This window comes from Psittacula echo (genome assembly GCF_963264785.1).
Source record: "Psittacula echo genome assembly, chromosome: 14".
Taxonomy (NCBI): domain Eukaryota; kingdom Metazoa; phylum Chordata; class Aves; order Psittaciformes; family Psittacidae; genus Psittacula; species Psittacula echo.
This window is the reverse complement of record NC_137750.1, coordinates 2,127,593-2,151,113: the sequence shown is the minus strand read 5'-3', so window position 1 is coordinate 2,151,113 and position 23,521 is coordinate 2,127,593. Positions and strand designations below refer to the sequence as shown.

Genomic DNA, 23,521 nt, shown 5'->3' with positions numbered 1-23,521 from the left:
CATGAAAGTCACCTTGAAGAAGACACAGTTGAACACTGAGGACAAGTTATCAAGGTGCAGAACTATGTAACACTTCAACTTCCACACAGCTCAAAAAACAAGTACTGGAATACTATGTCTAAACACAAAACTTGTTCTGTTATTTGCTTCTGTGTTACAGGAAGCACTGCACAGGGCCAGCATCAGAGAATAACCTGCACTCAGCAAAAGACTTCACCTCCACCTTCAGCATTCAGTTTTCTTTTTAGCTTCTGGCTTCAGCACAACATCAATTTCTTCATAAAGAGCTCTGAAAGAAGAGGAACAGGGCAACTCCAACATTACATTTGTTTCGCCTTGACAAAGCGCACCAACAAAACCGTGAACTACCAAGGATGTGTAGTGTTTGCCTAACACAGCAGCACCAGCTGCATGATGCTCAGGTTTCCATGGAAACAAGGAGCAAATCTTATGGTGTGTCTGTGACGATACATTTTTTTGATGAAATACCTTTGGACGTGGTCACTTGCACTGAAATAAATCTGGGAACAGGAGTGCAAAATGCAAATGGCAAAAGCATACCGTGTGGTGTGCAATTAAAAAGAGAACCTTTGATGAGAATTTTCTACCTCAGAATTCCTCAGAAATAAGTTTTGTGTCGATGGCTCAAATTTTGTACAATTTACTGGTACAAAAGGAGAGTTCTGCAATCAGTTTAGTTTTGTATTAATTTTCTATCACTAGAGAGGATTTTATAAGACTGTTTGACTCAGCATCACTCCACCATTTTTACAGATGCTGTTTAAGGAACATATAGGAGCTTATTCCTTAATTGGTCATGCCAGAAAAACTGGAGTAAAATGTACAAAACACAGCCATTCTCATTTACATTAGCAATCCAGCTGGCCACCCAGCTCAGCCTAAATAGCATGCTGTGTTTTCTCACTCAGAAGAAAAAGCCTTCTTCCCTTTGGCACCTAAGACAACTGTATTATTAGCTATTGTAAAAGTTACTTACTCAGTAGGAGCCAAGGGATCAAATTCCATTATCTCGTAGTAATGAGGTGATTGTGCCTTGTTCTTTGATGCAGCTGAAGAATAAAGACAGGCAGATACAATACAGATTTAAATGTAAATGAGAAGCATGCTTGCTGCACGTTACTTTTGTGTATCTTCCTTAAAGTAGCAGATTATCTCTTATGAATCTAGTTGCTTATACACAGATATGTGTAAGAGAAGCTATGAGTAATAAGAGATTTCATCAATGCTTGTTGCACCTAGTCTTTAACAGCCATTATGTAGCCCTTAAGTTCTAACAAGAAAAACATATCTCTGTAGAAGTTAGGTGGTCTGCAGTATGTATTACCTGCTGCTGACAGTCCATTTGATGGTGTAGTTTGTCCTGGATGCAGAGGCACTGGGCTTAAGACAGTCGCCAACTAAGGACATCAAGCAAAAGACCACATAAAGAGACTCTTCTATGAGAACTGGTTTGACTTCTATACCTGCTGACTTATCATTGGACTCTGACTATATCACATAAATTCTAAGGACAAAAGTAATCAATCTTATTAATCTTGATTCTCCACACAAACATCAAAACATCTTTTAGTGTTATCTACAGCACACTTGTATAATGTACTTCTGCGTAATTTGTTCCACTACACAAAGACCACAGTATTCACAATACAGGTATCTGCTTTTACTTGCGCTTTAAAGTAGGGAATATGCACATGAGCTTGGGGACTACTTCTCATCTTTTCTATTTCATGCTGTCTACCACAGGACAGCATGAAATTCCTAAAATTACTTCAAAGCCCCTTCATCATATTCTTTTTTTTTATTCATATACATTTTGGGTTTTGTTTTTTTTTTCTAATACCTTATTTGAGAGAGGAAATACACCAGAGTAACATAATGGCAGCAAGAGGAGTTCTCAGCTTGCTTCACACAGCAACAGATTAAACCCAAATAATAGAGGAACTGCTTTCTGCAAACTCCCTGTGATTATGCTGGACTCAAGAAAACATACTTCCATATTAGCATCTGTGGTATCAAGAGTGGAAAGTTGGCCTGGTCACCAAACAGAGAGTCTTCACTGACAGAGAAGGGCCACAGAAGACACCTTTGTATTCCATTTGGACAGCAGTCAGGGTAAATCTTAACAGTTTTCATTCTGACAGTTGCCAGCAGAGAATGATTATTCTGAACATGAGCACTACTCACATTGCTATATGTGTGTCCAGCTGGATCACTGACACTATTTTTTGATGCTTCAGTTGCAAATCTAGGAGAGAGTAATACAACACATTGGCAGTAACTGAGAAACTATTAAAACTGTACATTCTGATTGTTATGCTGTTTTTTAGCTGGTCTGTCTTTATGTCACAAATGCGAGCAGAGTGGGCAGGTGGGCTAATGTCCCATTCACATTGAAGTTAAGGAACTACAAGGACACCTCTCATCTTGAACTATTCTTACTGACCTGTACAATTCATCTGTTTATCCCTTTCACTGCAGCATTGGCAACACTCAAGCACAAAGCCCTAGGTATCTCAAGAATGTTTTGACTGTTGAGATAAATTCATGTCTATGACTAAACAGTGCTGCAGGTGTATTTTTAAGCATGTTAAGCATTGTCTGGCACACAGGTAGTTTTCACTTGTTTTGATGAACTAATGTGTAAAAGTAGTAAATCTGTGTTCTCAGGGCTTTCTATAAACTCAGAAGATGAATTGTGGAGTTCTAATACCTCTGAAGATCTGTTGTCTGTTACCATTTCTTGATAAGAGATTACTCACGGGAATTGCTGAGCTAAATCTAGCTGTGGATAAATTGATGGATGATGCTTGGTTTTGTCTTCAGGGCGTGCAGATATGCCACCTGAAATTCAAAGTGATAATTAACAATCAGTTAAACGTTATTAAGCAAATGTTAGTTACTTGTACTATGAACATTGAAAGGGCAAAGTTTTGTTTGGAAGGCATATAAGTGTCTGAAACAAATTGCTGTTTATAACATGAAAGGCAAAATTTGAATAACTAAGAGGAGGTTTCAGATGCAATATATTTATCTCCTTAAAATATCAGAACAAAATCATTAGTGCTGTACATTGTAGATACCACTTAAAGCTTCTTTCACTATCTCTAAAAGATTAAAATAGAATTATAGGCATTCATTCCTGGAAGGACACTCACACCTTTAACTTCAGTATATGGACTCCCCTAGAGCGAATAAAGGAGGGGCTTCTGCAAACAGTCATGCAGGGTACCAAACTTAGGGTCTTTACTCACTCCTCTAACTATGAAAGAAGTGTAAAGTTAGAGGAGATGAGTACCCTTCTCAAAGTGAACTGTTTCTAACACTATCTCCTGAAAAAAACTCACGACATCAAGGACATCTGTGTTTCTTTTCTCCAAGCCTACAGAATAAGCAATGACCAGACTGTTTTACAGGCTTCACTGTAACAGAAAACAGAGCATGTTCTACTGTGCGAATTTATGAAATGGGGGGAAGATTATTGCTTCCACCATAAACAAATCACAGGCAACCTTATGGTACCTTACATTTTTTTCTCCATGTACACACATCAGTTCTCCTTTTAAGGAGATTTAAGGAGCAGCCTTAAAGTCAAGGAGTATCTTTGTTTTCTTTCTTATAAGGAACTTGATTGCTCTACTGTTGGTGAAGCTTTAGGAAACCAAACTGCAAGGGAAATATGCACCACTTACTACGGCCTGAAGGAGATGCTGCAGAGTCAATAAGCACCACTGCAGACACAGCAGATGGCAAATCCAAGGAGAGGTCAAGTAGATCACTTGAGGGAGCAGATGGTTGTTTCCTGTACAGCTTAACATTTGAAAAGGAATGAAGTTGTTGTTTGGGTCTGCTTGGTTGGTTGGGTTTTTTAGAACTTGTTTTTTTTCCACAGAACATAAAATCATAATATTATGATTTAAAAAGTTTAAGTATGAGAGAATACCAGGATTTTCTCTGTGTGTGTGTGTGTGTGTGTGTGTAAGATAGCTAGTGAAACAGAAAGTGCTCTCCAGAGAAGATCAGTTTCAGCTATTTCAAGTTGCTATTTCAAAAGATTAAGGAAAACAATTCTGAAGTAGGAAACAGAATGAACTCAATTCTAAAAAGTAACCATGAGCTTGTTGGATACAGGTTTGATATCAATCTTCTGATTGATCCTGTACAATTATTTTCATGCCTTTTATTTGTGTTACTGAGGTTTGGTACATACTTCGCAGATTGATTTGGATAGGGAAAATTCAAAAACACAACAGTGTTTCCTAGGACACAGAAAAGGGTTCCTTTTGTTTCCTATCTGAATGTGTTAGAATTAAAAACGTAGCCAACCAAAGATTTTAATAAACTCACATGCTTGAATCAGACAGGTTTAGTCACACCAGGTTAATAATAAAGATGATGCATTTTAAACCTGGGGACTCCTGAATAAATGAAAATGTACAGACTGCACCATTTGGACTATTAACTAATCCATTCACCAAGCAAAACCATCCACCTACATAACCAGAATGCAGTTATAGTGGCTTTTCAAGGAAAACAAGATCATCTTCTACCTTTTTTTAATTGTCAGCTGTATTTCAGCATTCACCATGAAGTCATTTTCATGTTGAGGTCTAAATGACGACATATTATGGCTTAGCAGAAACTGAAACATGTGCAAAACTACTCTGGGCAATATAATTAACAACAACAATTAGCAATCAATAACGGATAGTCATTAAAGATTTGCTACAAGCCATTATTCACAATTCAAAAAAAGCTTTGACTCAGGGGAAAAAAAACCCATCAGGAATAGTGAGTTCTAATAGTGTAATAGTATTTCAGTCTATAAAATGCCTAACTGAGAACAGACGAAAAGAAACATGATGGCTCCTCATTTTGTAGATGGCAGATAGTAGTGCTGAGCTGTAGAGGTATTAAACCAGCATTTGAATAGATCTCTCTCTCATTTTTCCTAACCAAGCTTCCATCTTAGATTTGACATTATTTGCTACTTCAGTTAAAAGAATTTGCATGGAATTCTACAAGTTAGACTTTAGAAAGATCAGTAAGGTCTTTCTAAAGAGCCTGTTGTCTCCTCTGCTTCAACTAGAGAATAAAGTTCTGCATATATCAAAAGTGTATTTTTCATGATGAAAAGAAAAAAGAGTATTTACAGCCCTGCAGTTCACCTGTAATTACTCACCTCTTCGCGCTCACGTTGTATCCTCTGATTCTCCAAAAAACGCACTCTGTTTCGGGAGAACCTGTTGAAGTTGCAGAGTTAGATGTTCATTCTTGCATTTCTGTGAGGTCATTCAAAAGACTATAAACCAGATACAGTCAAAGTTTGATTATCAAGACTCCAGAAGTGCCAAACAAGCACTACAGGTGCTTTTCTCCAGCGCACTTGTCTCTGACTCTTCCCCAGAGCTGTGGTCCTCCGATCACCTAAACTAACACCAATTAGCTTGTTCTTGAGCTTACTTTTGGAGACAGCCATCTGTTTCTTCGAAAATAAAATCATAGCTGACAAAGTTTGCCTCTGTCCATGCCAGAGTAGTAACTATGAGCACCCCCTGTGCCAAACCTGGCTCCTTATGACCAGAACACACTTCCAACTGACTCTCAGAAAGCCTTCTCTCCTCAGTGGTCCCCACATTCCCTCATGCCATCTCAGGACAAACCACATGACTATTATGGTATGCAGCCTGCTCATTACTTCAGGCATTTGTAAAAAAGGAGAAAAAAATCCACCTGCAGAAATATTTATGTACTAGGAGTCAGAACAGTGCTACACGGGGTCCAAAGGAGACCCGGACAAGGGATATTCACCATCCATAAGGTCAACACATTTCAGAAATAAGAGCCCTAAGTGGTATGGCCATGAGACTGTCCATACAACTGCACTGGCTATTCAGGGTTACCATACTAGCAAGGCCCACATAGACAGCATAATGCAAGGAGGAACAGAAGAAAAAAACCCGAACAACTTTCCAACTGCAGAACACGAAATATTGATCTGAAATACAGGCAGACAATGGAAGTTGCTGGAGCCACTAGAGGGAGTCATTGTTACATCCATCCGTGTTCATTGCACAACGGTGAGTGCTCCGCATTGAATTTGGACTCGACATTAATAATGAGAAACAGAGAATGCAGCACGACTTGTCTTCAAACAATACACAGAGTATGAAACAGATGCAGCTGGTTAAAATCAGTTTGTCCTTTACATATTTCATTTGGCAGAGGGAGTTCCATAGAACCAATCTTCTGCAGCAAACATTAACTGAATACATTTTAATATTTAGCAACTCTCAAGTGCCATGCATCTGCACCTAGGAAGACTCATTAGGGTCCATTAAACCATACCATGACAGTACTAAAAAGCTGTAGTTTTCTGTTCAGTCTCACTATGGCAAGTTAATTGCTCCTTCAGTCACCATGCGAGTCATTCATAAGAATTTCTTGAATTGTACCCACAATCTGTAACTCATAGCTGAGGAGGTTCTTGGCCTTGCCAGTATTCATCAGTTGTAACAAAAACATAAGCCCACATCTGATTTCAGTGGATTTACAGAAGCTAAACAGAATTCTGGTTTTGCTTTACTAAAATGAAAAACTTCCTGAAGCAAGAAGTGATAACACAAATCTTCCAAGGCAGTTACTGTAAAATATTCCAACACTGCTGTAGACATAAGATTTAAGGATAAATGAAAGCTAAATGTTGTCAAGATTAGGCCCAAAGCTTGTGCCACAACACTCAGAAGAATCAGTGATACTTTCAGTGCAGCGTTCAGACAAGGATTAAAAAGAAAAGATGACTACATTCTCTAAATCTGCTAAAACCCACTGCACTTGATGCATAATGATATCTAGAGCATATCTTAGCCATGGGGTAGATCAACTAATTAAGATGCAAGGCTAACTCCTATTAAACCAGAATACTCTCCATGAGTATACTTGTAATATTTTGGGGGATAATACTGGAATTTTGAGTTTAAAATTAATTCCAGTTTTGCTGGCATCCAGTCATGCTACCAATGACGTAATAGACAAATATACAGGATGTCAAAGCAAGCACTCTGTTGCTTCCACATGTGAAAGAAAAACATTTTCTGCTGTAAGATAAGTAGAACAGCATGTTTCAATCTAGCTGAGAAAAGCAAGCAACTCTTAAGCATGCAAGGAGGCTACTCCATAGCCGATTTCTGCAATAAAGCTGCCAAAGTTGTTTAGAAAGGAGAACAAGTATTCTTTCCTGGAAGCATATATACTTAGCAGAGATAAGGGCCATCATCAGTACCAAGGGGCTTGTAGCAGACTGATGACAAATTCACTCTGTGCTACCAAAAAGGAATGCAAAACTCCTTAATGGTTTTTGTGTGCCTCCATCTGACTTCCTGTCTGTGCTGTTAACTTGTTTTACCCCATTCTAATGGTTTTCCAACTACCTTTGTTAATCATTTCTGAGGTGTTTGGGAGCAGGCAAATACATAGCTTTCTCCTTTTGAATCACTTTCTTTTCTGGATTTAAGCATAAAAATCTGTCTTCTTGTGGAGGATCAACATTAAATGTAAGGACTATCTGCATCTCTTAAGTGCACTTACTCAGTGAAGATACCAAGTGTGAGGAGAGAGGCTATGTACTTACTTACCTCTCATGTCCCAGGAGGACATCATTCAGATCTTCATTTACTTGTATTAACTCAACTATCACATCTTCATTCTCCACTGTCACCAACAAATCCATGATCCTCTCCTGCATCATCCGACAGGTCTTATACAGTTTCTGCCCAAGGCAAAGGAAGAAAAAAAGAAATATATAAATCGTAACTGTGCCTCCCAGCTTGTCAGTTCCGCAGGAGAATGGTAAGACACTTGAGCACTGCAGCCTCCTGTGAAACATTCCCTAATTTACACAAACCACACACATACCAAACATTGCAAATAGCGTAATTTTCATGTCTTTGATCTCTGCAAGGCAGGTTGACAACTCCTATCATCACAACCAGCACTCCTACCCAATCCCTATCTTCTGACCCACCTTTATTTCTCAAGATATATCTGTCTCTAAAGTCTAAATTACAAATCACAAAATAATGAAGACCCCTCTGGGTGATGCAGAACAAATTTGATTTGATCCTGTTTGCAGCTGATTAAACTCAGCAGGACACTTCACATGGATGTAATGGATGTGATCCTGCTCAACGTCTGCTTGAAGAAAAGACAATAGTAATCAAAAGGATAGAAGTGTTCCATGACACCAGTCTAACTATTCCCTTAAGTGGGGAAGTTTGGCAGCACTTAACCTATTCATTTTTTGAGGACATAACACAAACCCAGCAGAATCAGCTGATAGAATTATGAGTTTGTTGACCAGAATTCTGCCCTATCTCCAGTCGAAACAGAAGACAGTTTATTTATATTCCTCTCCACTGCAGATTTTGCATGCTCAAAGAAACAAATTCTTTAGCAACAGGAACTGCAACTCAAGCCAACATTTTTTGCCCCCCAGTGTGCATTTGCAAATGCTGGCTCTGTGTCAGGAAAAGAGGAAAAAAAAGAGGGAGAAAATTACTCCATTTGCATAGTGCTATTCAGAAATTGCTCTGGTATTCTTTTCAAAGTGATTTTATTTTTCCTCAAAACCCATATACTTCACATAAGTAAATGCTTTTATTTATGTAAAAAACCAGTTTTGCACCCCTTTGCCAAATCTGCAAAAGGATTACAGAGTACTGCACCTTTCAGTACTGTATCTTCATAGCCCAGGATAAAACATACAAAAATGTATTCAGCTTAATGTTTGTAATTAAATTTAAAGCCTCTGCAACTCCAGACTTTACTACCATTTAAAAAAATGTGTATTTCTTCTGACTCCATTATACAGGCAGACCAGCTCCTTTACAAATATCCATATTCAACAGAGAAGAAATTGAGACACTTGTTCAAGCACAGATTTGCTATACTTTGCTCCTACCCACAAAGATGCAGGCACTCTTCTGTTCTGAAAGCTGGAGTTTTACAGTGGTAGATGACCAGCTGGAATAACAATCACCAGTGATTCCAATGAATTTGTACTAATTCTTACCAGCTGATGATCTGCACCCAAATTCCTGCATGTCCATCAAGTACATGTATTTGCTACCCAGTACAAAAGTTTGTTACTCTTCTGTGCTGACACTGAGCTTTAGCTATTCTTTTAACTACTGCTCCTGGTCAGCACGTTATTTCAACTGAGATCTGCCTTGCCCAAAACAGGGTGGAGAAAGGGAGGAGCCTAGCCACTAATGAACCTGCAGAACTGAAAATATGTTGCACTGATCGAGTTTACCCTGTTACAGTTTTTACTGAGGGACTCCAGATAGTCAGGACTGAAATTAATGTCTCCAGCAATCTCAAAGGCTAAACAAGCAGCTTTTTTAATAAAGGACTTTGTTCTCTGACAACAAAAGCCTAATCCAAGTAGAGCCACAAACAAAGGGGAACATTAAACACTGTTAAAGGAACAGGCTAGCCATGCTTGATGCTATATACTACTCAGTGCACAGCAGAAAAGAACAGAAACAACAACAGCGAAATTAACATAGAAGGAATGAATTTTCAGTCACTCTCCCACAAATGGGAACTCCACACCCTGTCCTCAAACTTTTGCCAACAATTTTATTACTGGGAGTGTCAGTAAGAATCCACTGGTTTACTGTGGGCAACCTAATATGTGCACCCACATGCAGAAGGGCCACAGTAGGAGACAAGAAATCAGAGACACACTTTTCCTGTTTGCAACCAGAAACACTTGCTTTGTTACAGACTGGACAGAGTATGTTAAACCAGTGCATTCTCTCACCTAGGGCTGGTGAAATCATTAAGGCCAGTCTGCACCTTGGCCACCTCCTTGGTGTACTTCACTACAGAAGTAATGTGCACAGAACAGCCATGGATTAGCTGCCTAGTGGTGTCCAGTGCTGGAATGACCTACGCTAAGCCCTTTCATGTAGGCAAAGCAAGCCCTCTGCAATCTATTACAACAGCTATTTTGCCTGTGTATAAAAGTCTACTCTCCTCAGCCTCTCGCTTTGCAGGCTCTTCCTCTTTGGACTTGTAGCTCCACAGATCTCTGCAACGCATACAGTGTTGGAGATGTGAGGAATGTCCAGGAGAGGAAAACCCCCAGAAAGACTGCATCTGTCTCCTATCTGGTTTCCTCAGCACTGCCTGTCATTAAAGATGTGAGATGGCAATGCCATCTCACCGTATCTCACCTCCAGTTGGGAGCCAGCCGCACAACCTTGAAAGTAAACCAACCAATAAAGCTTCCTTGCAAAGAAAATATTCTCCATTGAACAAGAGCACACTGAAGGCTTGCAAAAATTAGATCAACTCTCCAACACATTCAATGCTGACAAAGTACCCAAAATACTTCCTCATCATAGGCGTTTGGAAGCAAGTTTAGAATCAGAAGGATGTGATAAAAGCTTTTTAAATTCTTGCAGACAACATGAAACAGAAAAACATCCACTGACACAGGTCACCTGAAATGCTAAAGTAATAATGCATTTTTAGTATTTATAATAGAAAATACAGCACCACCAAGTAGAAGAAATCACAGAAAGAACATCTTCATGTTCACCATCAAATCTAAACTAGACTGTTGCAATATGCTTCCTTCAGGCTACACTTCAAGAGCACGTGGAGTCATCCATAGCACAGCAAGCTCCCAGTCTTTGAGGTCACGCACATAAAACCAATGCTTCATATTCTTCACTGCCTTTAAGGTACTGGTAATAATAAAGAGAGCACTGAAAACTCCAGGACGGGTACGAGGGAAAGACTCTGTGTTATCATCTATTTTCCCACAAGGCAACCGTGTTCAACTGGAATGTTCTCCGGGCTGTTTGACAGAACGTGCTTAACAGAGAACGCTCCATTATGAAATTCCTTTGCCCTTGGAATTCCCTAGAGCTTAAATTTGCATTGCAAGCTATATTGTTTTTTCCTGACTATGTAGATGTCAGGGAAGGTGAAGGAAACAAGAGAAAGCTGAGCAAAAGCAGTGACAGAAACCTATTGCTGGTTTTCATTTGGCAGTCTGAATTCAGACGTTAAAAGAAAGGACGTAACACATTTTAAAATCAACTTTGACTAAACTAAACCAATATACCGCACCAATGAATTATCTTATACCTGTAAAAGATTCATGTCATCCGGATTTTCAGAGCCAGGGACATTTTCTTTCAGTATTGATGACATGACTTTCACATTTGTTTTTGCCATATCCAGTTCACTGTACAGTTTCCCAATCTGTTGAGGTCAATAGGACAGAATATTATATAGGTGAAAAGAGCAAGCAGAATAATTCTTATCCTTAATATGTAGTTTCTTCCCCATTAGGTATAATATTAGCCTCATTAGCATTATTTCATTCTGGTGATGTACCATGAAAATGAATGGAACCAGCTTAGCTTTTATATGTGCAATCAAACTAAGATCCAAGTCTGATAGTGCTATTAATTTTTCTAGCAGTTAATCCTTCTCATTAATGTTACTGTTACTCTTTTCAGTTAACTACAGGCCAAGCAGGAAGGGAACTGTTCTTTCCTACCTGCTTTTTGGAACAGTCTCTTCACACAAGCCTTATACAAAAGTAAGTTTGGCTTTCTCACTTATCTTTGAAGTAACTTTTATCAACTTGCACGATAACATTGTTAAGACATCATTAGGTATTCTCATACTTGAGTAAACGATCCACTTTTCGGTTGGGATGCAGCCTGTCATTATCGAACTCACTTCTGCCTAGTTTGCTTTGGCACACCATCATGTAAAAGATCTTCAGGAGAATGAACCTAAAACTGTGAATATAGCGTTATGCCACTTGAACTGATGGTCCCTTCAAGTGCATTCTCCACTGCATCTGGTGGTCTATATACCCAGGCTGTTTAGATCACACATTAGCGCTACATTTAAAGTGGACCCACCATCCTCTAAACCTGCAGTACTGCACCTGATCAGGAGTCAACAACAGTGTTGGGCCTGTGGGAAGAGGCAGTGAAGGCTGTTTTGGAGGATTAGCAGAAGACGGCGAAGACTTTGTAGAAGGCTGAGATGAAGGCTGCAGAAAGACAAAAGACAAGAGCTCTGGTTTAACAAAAGAATTGAAGCAAACATACTGATGAGAGAGCTACAAAACATCTTTGTCAGACCAGACAACTGTGCATTGGCTTTCTCATGATCAGTGTTCACAGGGAATTTGTTGAGCAAGGTTCCATTTACAAGAATAAATCTAATGGTTATTTTGTAATGAAATGAGTTTTGGAATTAGGTATCTTTTAAATGGGTTTGGAAGCAAATTCTACCATGGATAAAGTGAGAATGGCTAAGAACAGGCTAGCTCCTTGAGCTGTTAAGCCATCTAACAGCCAAGAGTCCTTCCCAAAGTGCCACTGCAATTTTATAACAAAGGATAGTTTAGAACGTAATCACACTTGGAAGCACTGGAAAAGTTGGGAGATAAAGTCCAGGTGTTTCCAGATAACAAACTATAAAGGCCTTACGGATTGAAAAGCTGGAGCGCTTTATCTGCAGAAGGCTTCACCCGCATGGCATTTGAACTGACTGCTATAAGGCAAAATAAATCCAAATCTAAAACCCCATGTGCAGAAGACTACACACATCCAAGTCCTTCACTTCTTAGAGAGTGAGGTAAAAACTGTGCTCAGGTCTGGTGCAGCCGAGATCAGCAGAAGGTTTGCCACTGATTTGAACTGGCACATACACGTGGTAGACATGTATCATCTGTACTGTACTTGGTGAGGAAAACAATATTGTCTATTCAGAACGTTCTTCACATAGCTTGTTCAAACAACCCTTACATACATAAGCTTTTGGGCATTCCACTATCCAATCATCAAATCAAATTCAGGATAAATCCGAGTCATTCCTGTCTGCACTGATTATAGACATCCAATTCTGCAACTGCAAGTGGCCGATGGTTTTAACGCTTCCCAAAACTCTTGTGCGAACAGCTGGAGATACAGACAACAATCTCTTCTTATAGATTCCTACCTCTCTTGGCTTAATTTTAAAGGTAGATAATGTTCATATTCTGAACAGTATATGTTTTCATAAAGATCTTACTCCTTTTAGTTGAGGCCTTCAGAAGTTGACAAGTTTAGAACACTCAGCTCTCATTCATCTTGAGATAAACAGTGTGCCCAAACCTTTTACACATTTCAAAAGTCTCAAAAGAGATGCTTCCTTTTTGAGAACATTGCCACTAATCTGTAGTTTGAAATAAACTATTATATAGGCCAGGTTTCTTTGTTGTTATCTTAGCTGTTATAATTGAAACTGATTCCTCCTCACATGCTTAAGTAGGTTGGTCATATTCTGCCCTGGAGCACTTAAATAAAAACAAAACAGACACGCCTGCTTTGTCTACAGAGCTCATACAATTAACACATCCTGTTTCTGATCTACAATGGATAATGAAATATCCTTGTGCAACCCCACCTTAGGTTCCCCTCTGCTGGTGTCAGAAGATGGAAACTCCACTCCTTTCTTCAGCAATTCTAGATAAACTTCTTTTACTTCACTCACATCCACAGTTCCTGGGAAACCTCGGGCCCATGTCTAGTTTTGAAGTAACAAGAACAGTAACAGTCACAGAAATGGACAGTCAGTGGGTCAGACAAGTGTTTTTAAAACACATAGTCCTAAAGGCAGGTCATGTCCTCCATCCAGTCCAGCTAACTCCACATTCAAATCAGCAGGAACCACAAAAGCTCTATCATCCTGCTTGCTAAGTGCAACCACAGTGGGAGCACATACACAGACTGGGAAGAGAACATAAAAGGTGGAGGTTGACAGCTTTCCAGTTCTCTTCCTTTGTCATCCAGTTTGTGCTACTCCTGCATGAAGCAGCAAGAATTAAGTCTGCTTTAGGAAAAGGTTCCCATGAGCATGTTGCAGTACAGAAATGGGCTGCATCATTAAATGTTTACCATACAGCGGAGACACAAACACGTACTGTTCACTTTAGACTTACCATGACGAAGGACAAGATTTTCTCCTGCATGTCAATTGGCAGATTATATCTTGGATTCAGTAGTTTCACTAGCTTGTCCTTACAAAAATCTTTCTTCACAACCAAAGACTGGAATCTTGGGCCACAGTTCTCTATACACATCTCAAGCAGCTGCACACGCAAAAAGTTTCAGTTACACAGATACTAGGAATAAAAGTCAACTTGACTGCTTTTGTGTCATTTTGTTTAATTTTTTCTAAGGTACGAGGAAATAGATATGAACAGATTATATCCACCTAGATATCTCACTAGAATGTTTGACGAGGTTACTACAGGGTAAGAGTAACTCACTGTGTGCACAAATTTACCTACACAATACTAAATTACATATGTTAGCCAGAGTTATATTATTTTTAAGAAGGAAGTATGGTCATGTTTGTTTCCATGTCATGGCAGTTATTGAACATACGGTACCTTAACAGCATGAAATCTGAACATAGCTTAAAAATGGCTTGTACAGATTTGGTAATAGAATGAATTCACTGCCTAGCATAGAGATACCCTGGGCTGACAAGATTCTGAAGAACTCTATAAGAGAAAATAAGAAGATTACTAAATGCTTCTCTTGTAATCTGCCCTGTGAGAGAGAGACAAATGAAAAAATAGAAAAGAACAAATTCAACCTCTCAGAGTACAATTTCTTCACATGTTTTAAAGGTCACATTGATTTGAAACAGAATAGTTGAATTGTTCCAATTGTCAGATTCATCTTTATGAAAGAAGTCTACTTCCAAAACTCTACTTGGAATGCTCAGAGTAGGATCCCTGCAAGCAACATGTCTGAGCTACGAAATAGAGCAGTATGCGATAATGACATAATACTTCTCCCTTGTACACCCGGAGGTGCCTGATTACAACTCCCATCTTACAGAAGAGATATCAAAAGCTGTCACTACATCCCAGGCACCGGAAATCAGGCCAATACAAGTCCTGATAGGAAAGTGGGGTTAGTCAGATCAGGTGCAGAATCAGAAACAGACCTTCTCTTGCCTGGCTCAAATCTGGAGATCAACCACAGGACTACGACGGCCCAAATAGAGAAAACCAGTCACTCTCGTACTTTTTGCTCTTCAACCATGTATTTACTTTACCTCCTATTTTAAAAGGGAGGATGCAAAGGTGAAAGCAAAGGGTTGAAATTAACAAAAGTTTGCAAATGCAAGACAGAACTTCCCTTGAATCATGCAACAAGCAGATTATATTCTCAAAAGGATACCCAGATTTCAAGGGACACTACGGTAATCTTGATAAGAGTAGGTTAAATATACTTTCCTGTTCAGAGCAGACTATATTTGACTAAGTCAAAATAATTTTAGTAACTCATTTTCTAGCCTCGGGATTTGGGGATTTTTCTCCCAGCGTGATCAGGAACTTATGGGAAAACAGGTTTAAGACCAGAAGAAAATAAATTGCTGAAATGAAAACAGGGTAGAACAAAGAGATGCTGGCAGACTGCTGTGCAAAAAAACCAACTAACTGAGAGATAATTACAAAAAATTCCTGGGTTGAATCATTATTTTTCATTTGAAAGAGTACATGAAACATATAATAAGCCATGCCATTTGCTTGTGCAGTACTTCAAAGATGGTCTGTGTAAAACATTTTCAATCCAGTGCACGGGAAATCTAGTATGCTACTCGCTTTTAATTTGCTACTTAAGAGACTGGGTATTTACTCTTTGAATGAAAGTACTGAAGTAATGGGCTAGATCCTCCATTCAATTATGCCAGTCCAGCCCAGTCACGCACAGTGAAACTGAGCTGGTTAAGAAAAAGAAGACTTTAACTCAATTATTTTTAACTGGATCATTCATGAACAAGCCACTTTTGTGTAACAACAACTTTTCATTAGTATTTCAATATAGTTATTTATCACTGCAAATAGTTCTTCACCTTCTCAAGCAGTTCCATTGGAATTAATAGATCCAAGGTGGCCAAGTCAACCACTGTTTCACACTGCACAGTGGTATCTCAATAGAAACATGTTTTAATAACAGAACTGGCAAGCTAACTTCAACCAAACCATTAATGGCTGAAGAGCAAATGACAGGCAGGACCCAAGAACCGTTTGAAGTGACAGAGCTGCTATGTTCCAGACTAGCTGATAGCAGATGTCCAGCTGAGAGATGTGCACTGAGCTAAAACTCAGTCGGACTGCAGTAAAAGCTCTCTGGTTCACCTGACAGCAATACAGAATTAAAGTGATAAAAGGCATCTGAACAGAGGTGAAGACGAACTGTAAGGCAGAAACAAGACGGGAAGAAGTTGGTGGGTATAACAGAAAGTCAGCTACATTCCCTATCAATAGAGATCTCACTCAGAAATCGGTACGACTCTGCCCATCTAAAGCAGCCAGGAATAGTCCATAAAGTTGCCATGAATGGATGTAGTTTGTGACGGATATTTCTCAGACCTAAGGTGAATGCAAGAAAACACAGACGGACAGTTTGCTTCTTCGTTTTTCTGACTCAAAGTGAACAAGTCAATGCATCTCCAGGATTACACTCTACTAAACATATAGTGATGTCTACCCAGAGAGTTTCTGAACAGTAAGACACAATTTCTAAGTGCCAGCATTTAAAATAAACCTATACAAGCAGCTTTTTCAGCTGCCATTCATCAGCTACAGTGTACTGGCTATGCACATTTTATCAAGATTCTGCATTTAAAAAATGTTTCTCAGAAGTCTTGAATTTTCCAGATTTTGTATATGTATATATAAACATATATACATATTTAACACAAAAATATGGATTTCTTTTGCTCCCACTCAATATCCTTTCCTTTTCCTCTTTGCTCATATATACCATAAAGTGTAATAAAATTGACTAGGACTTTTTGATAGAGGGCGCTCTCATGCTTTTGCTTTTTAGAGCCTCTGCTTTGTGACATGTTAATTAAACAAAGGAAAATCTGAAGACATGGGTGGCATGGTTTAGTGTGAGCTGTTCCTGCACATGGCAGGAGGGTTGTAACTAGATGATCTTAAGGTCCTTTCCAACCCTAACTATTCTATGATTCTATAAGACCACATTTGCCGTGCTAACATTTTTGTACCTCTGAAAACTTACAAAATATTAAAAGCAAAAATAGGACTTTTTTTTTGTCAAGACAAAATAAAAAAACAACCGAACTCCATTAAGTTTAACCAAGGAATTCCTCTAACAAATTTTCCAACAATGCAAAGTGAAACAATAACTTCACCTTAAATTTCCGTCCACTGCTTTGTATGTCAGAGTATGTGTGGACACAAGTACAGAGAGGGACACATTTGATAAACTACTTCCCCATGTGCTCTTCAGTTCCAAAGACCTTAAAGGTATCAGAGCAAAAATGCTCTACAAACCCAAGGGAGATCTACAGAAACAACTGAACAGGTGTCTCAGCATTCGCTGCATAAACAGAGTTTCTGTATCCAAAGTGTATTAGCAATAAGAAGTCAAATAACACATACACGCTTTGTTGGATTCCTGCTTAGAAGTTCTAATCCTCTTCACTCTGATTGCAAAATCACCACTGCCAAGCCTGATTTCTTGGCTTTATCAAACTGTGCATGAAGCAACTTCACAGCCTGACACACATACACCTCTATCCATGTGACTTCACAAGCACCAGGCTGTGCTTCAGCAGATCAAAGTACATAAAGTCAAGCTATAGCCAACACCTTATACAGCTGGCACTCATCCTTCTTCCTCCAAGAAAATAAATAAACACCTGTGAGCCAGGAGGAGGAAGATCCTGTTGAGATTTAACATCTCTCAATGACAGAATAAGGGCTAACACGTGCAGTGGTGCTAGTTCAGATGAACACTTTCACATTTCACTCCATGTATATTCTCTGGGAATAAGCTCCGTAAGCAGTTTCATTAGAAAGATTAAATTCCAGAATTCCAAGGTTCAGTAAATAAAAGTGGATCAGAGTACATTTCAAATTAAAAGTGATTTGTAGATCTGGTGCCTTCTTAGTTGTATCTAATGCAGGTAAGAGAGACAATTTTGTGCACAGTCTCAAGAGCAGGACCACCACATTTACTCTAGGAAACAGAAGTGATAACTTACGGTTCATCAAAGAAAAGAGCCCTTATTTTTTAGGAATGTGGGAGAGAAACAATGTTAAGAGGTAAGCGTTGCAAGAGTGTGTATGTGTGTTTTAGGAATTGAAACTTATGTCTGTTTCTCCATTTGCAATGATTTGCTGTTCCAATCTAAACATTTCAAAATGGGAAACAGTAACAGTTTCATTAAGGCAATCAAGAACATAAAACCAGGAGATACGGCACAAAGAAAGACTGATTTGAGAACAAAGGAGTTAAAAGTCACATATAGTCAGCAATGAAGTTACCAAAGTGAAGCTTTTACACATGCTAAAATGATGTCAGTACTGATAGATAAGGAGAAAAAGGAAAGGAGACTGGGCAGGAGAGGCAAAGGATGGAAGATCTTACACAAGAACAAAATGCACAAAGAAAGAGAATTAAAAGAAAAGCTGGCACTTATTGATAAAAGAATCAAGGAACTCAGGGAGAAGAAACCTGCAGTCAGAAAACAGAAGCTGGGCCAAAAGGATGGGTCTGCCTGGGAGGCAGTTACATGTGTACACGTGAGTGGGTGAGAACAGACATGGAGAAAGGGGCATGAAATGGTAAAGAGACTGTGAGAAAGTGATAAACTACAAGCACAACTGAAACCTGGTACACACTCCCATCTGCAAGCAAATACAGTGAGCTTCCAGGTTGAGAAAGTTCTTTGTTCTTTACTCCTGAAACAAGATCCTTCTCCCACTTCTATGCTCTTAAGAACTAATCTATAATGTCACCTTGGGCACATCAGCAGAGTAAATAACCAAAGCAAGGCTCCTAAATGTAAACACTGGGTTATTATAACTCCAGTTGACTGCTTCAGATGTTCAGAGAAGGCCCGAGGTGCACAAAGACTGTAGGAGAAAGAAAGAAGATCTGATACATGGATTACAATTACAGCGGAAACCGAGTGTTTCTGTTATGCAAACGCATAGAGCATACAAAAAGGTGACTCATGAGACACTGGAGGAGGAAGCCAGGAAAGAAGTGCGGAAACGGAATAAGCTGAAGGTATACACTGGTACGTTTAACACATTTATCTGCACCTCTAACTTGCCAGGAGACACTTGAGCAATCGCTAAGCAACCTACAATTTGACACTATCAATCACCTATCTTCCTTAATCACTTTGCAGCACATATTGATACAGACAATGATTTTGCACAACAAATACCAAACTCATGAATAATACTAGTAAGTGCAATGCAGACAAGCCTCTACTACCTCAAAAGAGGAAATGGCGAAGTAAACACTCTAGACAAATAATGAAAGACAAATCCTCAACAACTTAAAACATGAATGGTATAGTTCTTCTAACAGTTGCACTATTGTTAGTTAGAAGTAATTCAGGTTGGGAACTCCGGACTTAGGACAGTGTTAGGAACTTCCTGCTGCTGCCTACATTATCAGTGCAGTGGAAAACAGAACTGTGTGAACATGCTCCACTAAATCTTATGTTGAAATCACAATTCCTCAAACTCTCAGATAGTTCAGAAACACTGTCAGATTCCGGAGGCCAGGTTATCTCAAGTGAGGATATTCCTAGCTATGCCAACCTTTAGTCATAACTTCTGAATCTTAAGTGGCTTACCCTGAGTCTTGCTCCCTTGCTTAACTCACCACTGCTACCCTTTCATTCAAGTTTCTTATTTGTATGTGATAACACCTTTACAAAACAGGTACTGCACATTCCATGTGGGATGTGCCATGCTGCATACCTTGCTCAGCCTAACGAGGATCAGTACCACAAGGCGAGTAATAGAATGGCCAAATGAAGCTTTTATGCAATAACTCAACCTCCATATCTTTCACAAACAGGTGGGGCACACACAGACAGCCACAGGAGTAAATAAGAACTATACTACTTTTAAGTACTTTTTAAAAAGTTTAAAAAAAAAACCCAAAATGCAACAATAAATCCACGAATTTGTATTATCTCTGGAATGCCAACAGACCCTCTAATCTGCACTGTGGTAGTGCTGCACACACAAACAGCAAAGACAGAAAACATCCTGGGGAGTTGTGTCAGTGATAATTTGCATGCCACCTTATCGTTTAAAATGCTTGCCTTCTTAGTATCTAATTAATATAAATACAGCTGTACTTACAGACAGGGTAAGCCTGATCTCCTTATGGTTACAGTTTTTTGAAAGCTTTTTCTTTAGTGCTTTAACTGCATCTTTAGGCCTGTGACAAATTAAGTAGAAAAAGTTACCAGTGATGTCAGACTGCTTTTCTAGTTCATAACTTCATCCAAGAGCCAAAAATATCAGCCAGAGGTACAAGACCAAATTCATCCCTGATTTTACACCCACATAAAACTAGAGCAATTACCCCACTGATGCCAGCAAAATCAGTCCAGCATTGAGTTAAAGTAGCAAAGCAGTGAATCAGGTTTGTTACTGCAGAGTCTGCATTACTCCAGAGACTTGTGCAGAGAAATTAAGTTATTCTCCTCTGAAAAGTCTCCTCCAAAATTATATTATTTCACTGTTTTGCAACAGATTTACTTTTCCAGCTTTTATTGCTATGAAAGGGAATAACAATTGCCAACTGTATCAAGAGTTGACTGGTACCTATTTTTCATCTATGATGCAATTAAAAAAATACTCTCCTGGGAGTGCTGTCAGGAGTAGGGTGTCTTGGCTAACTCCAATCTTATAATTGCAGGATGCTTTTAACTCATCTGAGTAATTACCATGTACGGACGGACAACCCATTCCACCCCAAAGATAGTGGCATTTCTAGCCCAGTCATTTTGATGTCTATATATACACCCCTTATCTTTTAACTATCTATGTAGGAGGAAAAGGGTGGAAGATCGTATCAAGCTTATCACATGTGGGAAACAGTTTTGCCTAATTAATACGGGCTATCTATACTGTACAATTATTAGGGACAGCTCAATGTTCATGATCAACAAAAACAAGATGTCCTAAAGTCTCTTTAGGATTGCTCTAGAATCTAAGATAGAGCAACAGGCACAAATACAATTTTTCAATAAGAAAAAAAAATCTTTGCTGAAAATATTTCAAAGCAAATAAAATTAAATGGGTAATTACCATTACTGCATTTTTCAGTTTGAAATGTTGTTTACCTTCATCAGATAAAACCAGCGATATATCTGTTTTTCTTAACCCTATGTCATACCCAGCCATATCAGTAGAGCATCAAGAGCCAGACGGGAACATGACAGCAGAGAAGAAAACTTCCCCTGCAGAAAGCTGAACTATTATTATTCCACTCCTGCTTCTTTGCTGCTCTCACTGAAGCATCTGGAGCATCTGGTCAGGAGTTGGATATTGCATTAAAAAACCCATTTGCCTAATTAGATACAGTAGTTCTGCTGTTCTCAGTACCCTGTTACAGACTGTGACTAGTAGTTGCCTAGGAGGAAGTTATAAGGAGTTCCTCTGTAAGCATAAGCTGTGCACAAGAGGAAATGTTTAATAAAAAGCTCTGTTGCATAGGAACTCCACACAGAAACTAGCACTGAGGGTCAAAGTGTGCTGTTGCTTATGGCAAGGACCAGGAGAGAGTTATTTACCTTCCAAGCTCTAAGAGCCATGGGTGAGAGTGTGGGATCCAAAAAAAAAAAAATGAAAGGAAAAGCTGATATAAAACCACCAAAACCCACCTGTGCAGAAACTTAGGCACAGCTCACTCTCCAGAAGCAAGTTTTCCAGTTGGCGTTAAAACACGCCACTGCTAGCAAGGAGTTCTTGCAATGCAACACTATAGCACATCTTACATGAGAACAAATTTCCTTCTACAGGTAAGAACAGGGAAGCACAAAGCAACAAGTGGCTGAGTAAACCAGAACGTGGCTGTTCAGTTGCCCTGGGTACACACCTTGGTATGATGGATCCCACTGAACAGAAACCCAGCCTTAGCTTTGCTCCTGCTGTGACAGAGGCTGGCTGAGCCACTGCACAGTGGGGAACTCTGATTAAGTTAAAAGCATAGAGCTTTAAACAGCATTGTAAGCAAACAAATGCTCAAGGTCTCTTTTCAGGCTGGGTTTTGCAAAGCGCAGGGATACCCGTTTCGCCTGACAAACAGTACAGGTTATACAAAATACGTCAGACTCGGGTGAGAAACCTATGTTACCACCTTCCTCTACCGCTTGGCTAGGGGGAACAGCCTACACATCTAATCTACAAGTCCTGACAGCTGAGCAAGGGGCACTGAAACAAACAAAACTCTTCTCTAGGAACCAAAGATACCCGCTCCCTGCTGCTACTTTGTTTTGGGTAACTTTATATACACATCACACACTGCCTGCTCGATTTTGCCTTGCCCTCGAGCAACGCCGGTGCTACCTCCGAGACGAAAACCGGCTGTTCTCAGCCCTGCAGGTAAAGGGGGCTGCAGCGGAACCTCTGACACTGAGCCGCCCCCCGGCCCACTGTCCCCCGCACCGCTCACCCCTCCTCCGTCGCGTTGATCACATCGCAGATGTGCATGAACTGCCCCCAGTCCTCCGTCTGCAGCGATCCAAGCGTCGCTCGGTCTGAAAGGCCAAGGGGAGCCTCCGTTCAGCCGGCCGGGAGGAGCGGGGACGCTCCGAACCGCCGCACCCCTCACGGCCGGGGCCAGCGACGGGGGGAAATGGCGCCCCCCGGCACCCCTCAGGCGGGCTGCGGAGCCGGGCGGGGCGCGGCGGCCCCTCGCTACTCACCGACCAGGCTGCCCACGGCGGTGCCGAAAGGGTCCTTCGGAGCCTTCCCGAAAGCCATGGCCGCTGCTGCCGGAGTCGCGCTGCCTCTGAGGGGCGGCAGCCCCGTCCCGTCCCGTTCCGTCCCGCCGGATCCGGCCGCTCCCTTCCTGGGAGCGGGGCGGGGCCGCCTCCAGGTGCCGTCGCGGCTCCTCGGTGGTGATCTCGGGCGGGCCGGGCGGGCAGCACCGCACAGGCTCTGCTCCGCGGCACTGTGAGGCCGCACCGGCTCTGCCCCGCACCGCACCGCGAGGCCGCTGCTGACCCGGCCCAAGCCCGGGCCCCTCACGGCCGGGCTGATGGAGCCACGCGCTGCTCCTCGGGCGGTGTCGGGACCGCTGAGGACCCTCATGCAGCTCCGGATGGTACCTGACAGCTGAACGCACGGGAACCTGAGCATGTCGTAAAGCAAACCTCAGAACACCCAGGTCGAACCGACCCAGGGCTCCTGCTGGCATCTGTGGCTTGGAAACCAATGTTAACAGCAGCAGAACGGGGGAAAACACCACCCCTGCAGCACTCACACACAGACCTGCTCAGTGGCACAGAAGAATGATGGTGATTTTGTCTTTACAGGTGTTTTGAACAACTTTTTATGGCATAACTGACTTAAAGGATCAACTTTATACAGGCGTTAAGATCTTCA

The 23,521-nt window shown here is 40.5% G+C and overlaps 1 protein-coding gene across 1 annotated transcript; it reads right to left on the bottom strand.

The window, feature by feature from the left end:
- Nucleotides 1-225: 225 nt before the first annotated feature.
- On the bottom strand, nucleotides 226-22,897 carry TOM1L1 (target of myb1 like 1 membrane trafficking protein; the record flags this gene model as incomplete). Its single annotated transcript, XM_080629432.1, has 15 exons — nucleotides 226-289; nucleotides 998-1,070; nucleotides 1,346-1,418; nucleotides 2,191-2,266; nucleotides 2,781-2,862; nucleotides 3,714-3,828; nucleotides 5,201-5,261; nucleotides 7,653-7,786; nucleotides 11,182-11,298; nucleotides 11,999-12,106; nucleotides 13,507-13,626; nucleotides 14,042-14,191; nucleotides 20,267-20,345; nucleotides 22,587-22,671; nucleotides 22,840-22,897. 15 exons carry the CDS (start codon nucleotides 22,895-22,897, stop codon nucleotides 226-228), a joined length of 1,395 nt encoding a protein of 464 aa, XP_080485558.1.
- Nucleotides 22,898-23,521: the final 624 nt, after the last annotated feature.